Genomic DNA, 8,806 nt, shown 5'->3' on the forward strand with positions numbered 1-8,806 from the left:
CTTACAACGTTAATGCCAGTAGCTCACAAAGTAGAATTTTTGCTCACAAGACTCCACACCTTAGCGGGAACATTGGTCAGGATGCCTGGTAGATGGACTCTGGGGCACCCCTATGTGGTCCATTGCTGGTGGAAATGACCCCTCTTGACAGACAGAGGGCTGGCATACTTACAGTATAGGGAATATACACAGAGGGTCACGGCTTTATTTTTTTACTAGTGAAACTGGGCAGTATCCTACTTTAGAACCTTGGAGACCAACAAGAGTTTCAGGGTGCCAGCTTTCGAGAGTCCAAACTCCCTTTGTCAGACACAGTAGAATAGAAGGCAGCTTTGACCCTTGGACACTCATGCCCTGAAACGCTTGTGCTACTGGACCCAAATCTAAGTGTTCTGCTGAAGACCAACAAGGCTACCCTCCAATGCTCCCTCTGAGCTGTGGAGTCTTGTGAGCAAAAATTCTACTTTGTGAGCTACTGGCATTAAAGTTGTGACCGGGCAATTTGGCTACCGCATAAATTTGTTTGCTCTGGAGCCCTCCTCCCTGAGCTGAGACAAAAATGTGTGAACTAGAGGCTAAAAAACTGTGAGCTAGCTCACACTAACTCATCTTAGAGGGAACAATGCTACCCTCTCAAACTAGGTTGGAGGAAGTTTCTCTAGCCTAAGGAGCCTTCTTCCTACTCATGCTTACTGGAATGGAAGGACACAGGCCACTGAAAGTGATTTTCTTTTAAAAACACACCTCAATTAATATCTGACAGGTCTACCAGGGACCAGATAAAAAAATGCTTCAGAGACCAGATCTGTCTCATGGGCCCCAGAGAGCTGTTCCTTCTGTAGAAGCACTGAGTCATAGATTATGATACAGTCAAAGTGTGTCTGTGCAATCCTCAGAAGAGTTACACCCTTCTAAACCCACTGAAGTCAATGGCCTTAGAAAGGAGTAACTCTGCTGAGGATTGTACTGTGTATGTATGCGTGCACCGTACCAGAAGCAAAACTGAAATGCCACATACCACTGTTCTTTGAACTTTGCCAAAGTTGAGTAGTGACTATATTGCTGAAGGCTGGTTGAAGGTTTGCAGCCTACACCACCTAAGTTTAATGGGCAAATGACTACATAAGTCACATAAGTGCCTTAACAATAATACATAGCATTTTAAAGCACTTTCAATCATTCAGATACTTTCACATACCTTATCTTGTAATTCTTACAACAGCTCAGCAATGTGGATCAGTATTATTACTCTCATCTTACACCTGGCTGAGCCATGAGTGAGAGGGCATGTCTGCCTAAAATCACCTAGTGAGCTCATGGTAAAGGCGAGGTTTGAGGCAGGGCCTTCCTGACATAGCTCATTCTTTTTAGCCAGTATGTGGAATGTACACATATGTAAATAATTCTGCCTTCTTGCAATAAACACAAAAGTAGGTGATGCAAGAATTAACTGAAAGAGCTGGAACAGCAAAAGACTTACAATCGAATGAATTAATGAATGCATGGATGATCAGTGGGTGGCCAGAGCTCATATTAATGCATGTGGGTATCATAAAGTAGTACAGGAAAAGCAATGAGGAGGAAACATATCTTTTTAAAAAACTGCCTTGATTTACAGATTAAGGGCAGGGACAGTGTAATCTGCCTCGGGGAACTGCCCTCTATTTGTAAAATAGAACCAAAGCTTCTGCAAAAAATATATAATAGAAACTAACAATGCCATGCTGTACAGAGTTACTCCAGTCCAAGCCCACTAAAATCAATTAGTTTAGACTGGAATACCTTTGCACAGGATTGCACTGATAATATATTTTATACTGACTTTAAGGAAGTTGGTTTTCAGAACCATCGTCTACTACACTAATGCTACTTCAGTAAACCAAAGGATCCACATGCTTCTTAGAAAGACTGAGAGCCTGATACTATAATACCCTTTGCCAAGAATGGATATTTATGTTTATTCATAATACTAATACTTTGGAGCGAATGAGCAGACAGACAGAACACTGCCTTCTAGTTAGACTCTCCTTCTGTAAAGTAAACAGAAAAAGGCTTGCCTCATCTAAAATGCAACTGGCACTGGCAATTTTCCTTCACTGGTGGTACAGTCCTAAACGGAGTTACACTCTTTGAGGTCCACTGACTTAAATGGATGCAGAAGGGTGTAACTCTGCTCAGGACTGCATTGGAAAACAAGGGGAAAATAAAGAATCCAATCAAAACATAATCTTAATGTCACAGCACATATATTAGTTGAAGCCTTAGGGTTGCCAACTTCAGGTTGGAAAATTCCTGGAGATTTTGGGGGTAGAGCTTCAGAAGGGTGGGCTTTGAAGAAGAAAAAGAAGAAGAGAGAAGAGATTGGATTTATACCCCGCCTTTCACTACCCAAAGGTGTCTCAGAGCGGCTTACAAACTCCTTTCCCTTCCCCTCCCCACGACAGACACCCTGTGAGCAATGTTCCTTCTAAGCTGAGTTCACGTGAGCTAGCTCACAGTTTTTTAGCCTCCAGCTCACAGATTTTTGTCTTCGCTCAGGGAGGATGGCTCCAGAGCAAACTAATTTATGCAGTAGCCAAATTGCTCGCTCACAACTTTAATGCCAGTAGCTCACAAAGTAGAACTTTTGCTCACAAGACTCTACAGCTTAGAGGGAGCATTGCCTGTGAGATAGGTGGGGCTGAGAGAGCTCTTGACAGAAACTGCTCTTTTTCAAGAACAGCTGTGCCAGAACTATGGCTGGCCCAAGGTCATCCAGCCAGGTGCAAGTGGAGGAGTGGAGAATCAAACCCGGTTCTCCCAGATTAGAGTCCGTGCCCTTAACCACTACACCAAATTGGCTCTCTTTGAGGAGGGGATGGACTTCAGCAGGGTGTGATACCATAGATTTCACTCTTCGAAGCAGCCATTTCCTCCAGGGAAACTGATCTTTGTAGTCTGAAGATCAGTTGCAATTTGGGGAGATTTCCAGGCTTTTACAGCAAACCTCGTTGATGATCTTCTTCCAACCCACTGATAAACTTGGGCCCTGTTCATATGAGCCGTTTTGGGCCGGGAGAGGGACGGATCGGGGCTGGAGCAAACGGGCGCGATCCCACAGCAACATCTGGGAATCGTGCTGCACCCGTTCCCAGCCCGTCCCCAATCCGCCCCTACCGGCCAAAACCCACGGCAAAGGCCGCATCATCGCCGGCCGTGGGATCGCCGGTGCGTCTGTTCGTTGGCGCATCCCCGGCCATACTGCGCATGCTCGAGCATGTGCAGTTCGGCAGCCTCCCCCTCCCATTCGTCTTCCTCCCTGGCATCTGATCTAAAAGCCGCACTTTGCCCAGTGTTTTCCCTGCCGTGTGGCAGGGGCCTAAGTATATCAGTCCAGTAGTATCTTTCACTCTCTGCGTGTGTACAGTGCTATCAAGTCAAAGCTGACTCATAGTGACCCTGTGGGATTTTCAAGGCAAAAGATGAGAAGAGGTGGTTTGCTGTGGCCTGGTCTCCTATCCAAATACTAACCAGGGCCAACCCTGCTTATTTTCTAAGTCTGATGAAATCCAGGTAGCCTGGGCCATCCAGATCAGAGCAATACCTTTTATTAGGACCAAGTTAAATGTTGCAAGCTTTCAAGTTCCCCAGAGCTCTTCAACAGGCTAAAAGTTAAAATATAACCAAAATGGGGCAAAGGAGAAAGAAAGAGCTGGGCATGCTGGCAAAATTTCTTTGTCAGCAGATTCTAATTGTGTTCAATGAAGTGTAGCTTCTTTACTTCTGCTCTCTGCCTTCCAAGAAGCCAACATGTTCTGCGTTGCAGTGGCTCCCGTTTTTTTTTAATATTTTCAAAGGGAGAATTGCCCTGCCTTTGTCCCTGTGTTTTCAGTGCAACCTGATAACTGTATTGCATCTAACATGGCTTAAACTCATTAAGTCCGCATAACATATCTCATATTTTATGAAAGTTCTGGGGCCAAACTAGAAGAGGCACAAGGAAATCCATGAATGAATCTCAAAGCATTTTTTAAAAAATGTTAAATAGTAGCCGGGGTGTGTGTGTCAGATCTGGGACATGACATGGAGGGGTTCCACCATTTTCCTGATCTAAGACAGCCCCTTCCCCACCTGCAATTTGCTACTTGCATACAGGCAGTAACTAGTATGTTCACACACACCCCTCACTGAGTAAACAGAAGTTCTGGGGCATTGTTTGAAGTTGAGAAAATAGCTTATAGGAAAGGACTAAACTGTACTTCTACTCACAACCCCAGGCTGAATGGGGGGGGGCCTTTAACAGTAAAATACCCCATTTTTTCATGTATCTTAGCTCTTCCTGGGAACATCAGGGCATGATCTTCCCAAAGTTAAAAACTATCATGTTCCACTGATTTAAATGGAAAGATTTAACGATGAGTTAAGTTTCTATTGAAAGCAACAGAATTCAGATGCGCTCACATATGTGTGGCTCATACTCTATAAAATATTTTCATTTAATTTTAATGAATGATTGATCTTATGTGATTTCAATTTTGGTCTGTAACAAGACTATACTCACGTGCCTGTACACAATCTCTCCTTCCACACTTCTGTTTACCCATTAAAGGGTGAGCCTTTCTGACCTTTACCTGAGGTGGCAAGAGACTTTCCGTTGAACCACCCTTTCCCTCATTCAACAGGATCAGAGGCTTCTTTCAAGTGAACATATAAAAGGAGCTTCTCTGGTGTATGGCTGCAGTGTTTGCTTCCCAACCAAGGCAGATTTCCCAGTTTCTCAAAGTCAGGGATGTAACAACAACATACATACAGAATTAAAACTTTTTCAAGTATCATCATGCTCACTTGCTATTATAGTCTTATAAAAACAAACCGTTAAAGATCAGAGGTTTCCCCACTACTTTATAAGAATAACTTTGCAAATCCAAACACATGCCTCTTTGAATCCTACAGGATTATAAGGGCAAGACCTTTATCCCATTGTATTTGGCAAGAATGTTCATATTAATGAGCAGCTGCATGTTTGTAAGGCATTCAGGCTGGATCCAGACGAAATAAGTGATTTTCACCAATTTCCCCTTCCCTCTGCAGACCCCCCTCAAACGATTCCTCGGGGTCCTCTGTCCTCCAGGAGCAGTACTTTGTGCTGATCAGTGAACTGCAGTGGGAAGTGGGAGGCAGAAATATTCTGTTCCACTGGTGAAAGATTTAGTCTGGATCCAACGCTGCCATTGCATCAAATTATTTACATCATAAACATTTCACAACCTTCCAATCAAAAATCTTTAAGTTTTCCCCTCCATGATTAAATAAAATAAATGTTCTCCATGAACTCTGCGCTCTGATCTGTCCACCTAAGTGACAAGCAGATGCTGCGTGGGATGTTTCCAGATTATCCTTTTTCTCTGGTATTGACACCACTCACTGGCTGAATGTTCTCCTGAAAATCTATTTTATTTATTTATTTAAAGCATTTCATGCTGCCTTTACCATCGGATCAGGGCCCCCAAAGCAGCAAACATTAAAACAGTTGAACAATTAAAAACAATTAAAACAACATTTAAAAGTATAAAATAATTCAATAAAAACACATAAACAAACAAAAACACCAGAAACAAGGAGGAGGCCCACTAAACTGACGAGGGGTATGCCAAATGAAACAAAAAACTCTTCACCCACCAGCAGAAGGGCAGAAGACACCAATACTGAGAACCACACGACTCTCCCTGGGGAGGATGTTCCAAAGTTTCATACAACAGGTGTCTCTCCCAAATCATTCTATTCCCCCAAATGTATCCTTTTGGTTTTAAGTGCCAGTTTGGAGAACTACCATAAAACTAGCACAATCCTTTCTGTCATAATGCTCTTGTCTTCATTACCAGAACATCCCTCTACCATGCCCTTCCTCTACTATGGAGCTTCTGGAGTTGAAGCTCTAAGGACTCTGCCTAGAGTTTCAAGGCAAGTGAGATTAAATTAGCAAGGACTACGAACCAAAAGGGAAACGCATGTCAACTGCACATCTAGTGCCTCTTCCAAAAAGTGAAATTGATACAGTTTGCCTTCTCTTCTCCAGGGTATAGCCATACAGTTAATTTTGCTTTAAAAACCAGACAAATCCTTCTTCAGTTCTTTCACATTGTGGGGAGTACACATTGCACAGTCAGCTCTGAATCAGGCCAACACTTGTGCAATGTTAGCAAAGAAACACAGATACCCCAAAAAAGAAGAAAAGGAAGAAGAGATTGGATTTATACCCCACCCTTCACTACCCAAAGGTGTCTCAGAGCGGCTTACAAACTCCTTTCCCTTCCCCTCCCCACAACAGTCACCCTGTGAGGGAGGTGGGGCTGAGAGAGCTCTTGATAGAAATTGCTCTTTTTCGAGGACAGCTCTTACGTTATCTAGAAAGCATCCGAGAAGTGAAGAGGTGCCTTTTTCAGATTTGGCCAGGCATTCCATTCTAGAAGCCACAAAATGGTATAGCAGAATATATTCCCATGGAATAAATTTCTTTTACCCTCCAGGGATAGTTGTCATCTGTCGCCAGATTTTATGATGTTACAGTTAGCCCTTTAACAAGGTTTGCTTTCTCTCCAGTTGCCACTAATCTCAAAATGCATGTATTGGTAGGTGGCCAACATGCATTTCTGTTATACAGAGATGTGGCAGGGCCTGGTATATTGGTTGCCTGGCATATATACCTGTAACATACATATCTTGTTAAATACAGGCTTGTTTATATGTATATTTCATTTGTATGTGTACATTTAAAATGGTTTACATGTACATGTCAATTTAGCACAGTGTAGTAGTTAGAGCACTGGACTAGGATGTTGGAGACACAGGTTCAAATTCCCATTCTGTCATGAAAGGTGGCTGGGTGACCTTTGAGCCAGCTTCTCTCTCTCTCCCTCTCTCCCCCCTCCCCAGATGACATTCACAGGGTTGTTGTGAGGATAAAAATGGGAAAGGGTAGAATTTGAGGGAGGGCTGGTGGCTCAATGGTAGAGCATCTGCTTGGTATGCAGAAGATCCCAGGTTCAATTGCCAGCATCTCCAGAACAAACAAATAAAAAGTGAAGAGAGGAAAATCAAGATAAGAAAATAACTCCTAAGAGCTGTGAGGCGAATAGCCAAAAGCGAACCGATCTGACCGACAAAAAAGAGGGTCTACTCAATGCGGTGGTAAGAAAGCAACTGGCGGGATGTCCATGCCCACCCCTCTGGGCATGTGCGGTAGGGTTCCTGCACATGCCTGGGGGACTGGGCGCGAAAATCCGTTAAAAGAGCTTGCTACAGCACCGATCAATCCAGCACGTGCGCACTAGATCCCATGGGTGTGAAGCACAGAGACCACGTCAAAGATCTCTTTCTTACAGCTAAACCCAACAGTGTACCCCACCAGGACAGTGTGATGTAGTGGTCAAGAGCAGCAAACTCTAATCTGGATAACCAGATTTGATTTGATTCCCCACTCGTCCACGTGAAGCCTGCTGGGTGACCCTGGGCTAGTCACAGTTCTCACAGTGCTCTCTCAGCCCCACCTAAGCTCACAAAGTGCCTGTTGTGGAGAGAGGAAGGCAAGGCAGTTGTAAGCTGCTTTGAGAGTCCATGGGGTAAAGAAAAGCAGAACACAAAACACACACACACAAAAACTCTTCTTCTTCTGGACACCCTACATTGGCTAGAAGGATACTGTGTGATGACAGATTTAAAGGTACTACTTACTCTACACATTTATCTCTTGCCCACAGCACCCAACCTGGGCGTCTCGGATACAGACCTAAGCCCCAGCCTGAGCAAACATAGGGAGGACTGAGGGGAGAGTACCAGCCAAGGCCGATAGGAAGGAACAGAGGCGCCAACCAAGCAAGCTTTGTTAATCTCAATGTGCTGCCCTCCCTTTTTCAGGGAAGCGGAGGGCTGGCCGGTTTCCAGTGAATACGGCACCTTAAGTACTGACAACGGGGTGATGGCGGCGGCGGCGACAGAGACAACTCTTACTTTACTATATAATGTGATTTTAAAATCCTGATCTGGAAGTTGAGGTCACTGATCCAGTCCCTTGTTCCCCTATTGGTAGGAAGCAGGTTCTGGACTCTCTGAGAGACGCTCTTGCTGCTATCCGTTTCCAGGCGCCCCCACACAGCCGTGTTGCCACACAGAAAAGTGGTGGAGTCAGCAACCCCCTGCGAGCTTCCTGGTTCAGATGAAGCAGGAGAAATAAACTCCCACTCGTGCAAAGTCCCTTCGTGAAAAGCCCCCCTCCCCCAGCAGCGTTCAGGAGGACCCCCTGTTGCAGGAGGGAACGACCCGCTCGCCTCCCATTGATATGGCCAGAAGAGTTCGTAAATTTGCAGCAGACTGGTAGGCGCGCATCCCCTACACCCCTCCGGCACTCAGTCTCACAATCTCTGCCCCAAAAGGGATTGCACGGTCTCGCCCGATCTGGCCCTTCGGCAGCAAAAGCTTTAGAAAGTGCGTTTTACCTTGTCCAGAGGAGACCGATTCATGCAGCACCAGCAGCAACAGCAGCAGCGACAGCCAGACAAGCTCTCCCATGGCGGAAAAGGTTTGGCAACAGTCCTGTCTGGGCACTCGACGACCCCGGGATCGCCCCTTTGCCAACGGGCCGAGACCCCAGCCCGGAGCGGTAATTTCTCCTGACACTGCCTGGCAGGCAGGCAACTCCTGGGGCGCTCAGCCGCCGCCACGACACTTCACTCCGGCCCGGAGGCTGGCCCAAAACAAAAGTTCTCGGGAAACTTTAGAAGAGGCGGGACGAGGGCCGGGGGGGGGGGGGGGGGGAGAGGTCTCCCCCAAA

General features: G+C 45.5%; 1 protein-coding gene across 1 annotated transcript in view; it reads right to left on the reverse strand.

The window, feature by feature from the left end:
* Positions 1-8,594, reverse strand: part of MERTK (MER proto-oncogene, tyrosine kinase) — a 90,986-nt gene extending 82,392 nt beyond the window's left edge. Inside the window, exon 1 of the mRNA XM_015416138.1 lies at positions 8,472-8,594. Coding sequence (XP_015271624.1) covers positions 8,472-8,544 — 73 coding nt within the window. The 5' untranslated portion in view covers positions 8,545-8,594. The remainder of the gene's footprint in view (positions 1-8,471) is intronic.
* Positions 8,595-8,806: the final 212 nt, after the last annotated feature.

Source organism: Gekko japonicus, unplaced genomic scaffold, assembly GCF_001447785.1.
Source record: "Gekko japonicus isolate JY-2015 unplaced genomic scaffold, Gekko_japonicus_V1.1 scaffold339, whole genome shotgun sequence".
In the NCBI taxonomy this organism is placed as follows: domain Eukaryota; kingdom Metazoa; phylum Chordata; class Lepidosauria; order Squamata; family Gekkonidae; genus Gekko; species Gekko japonicus.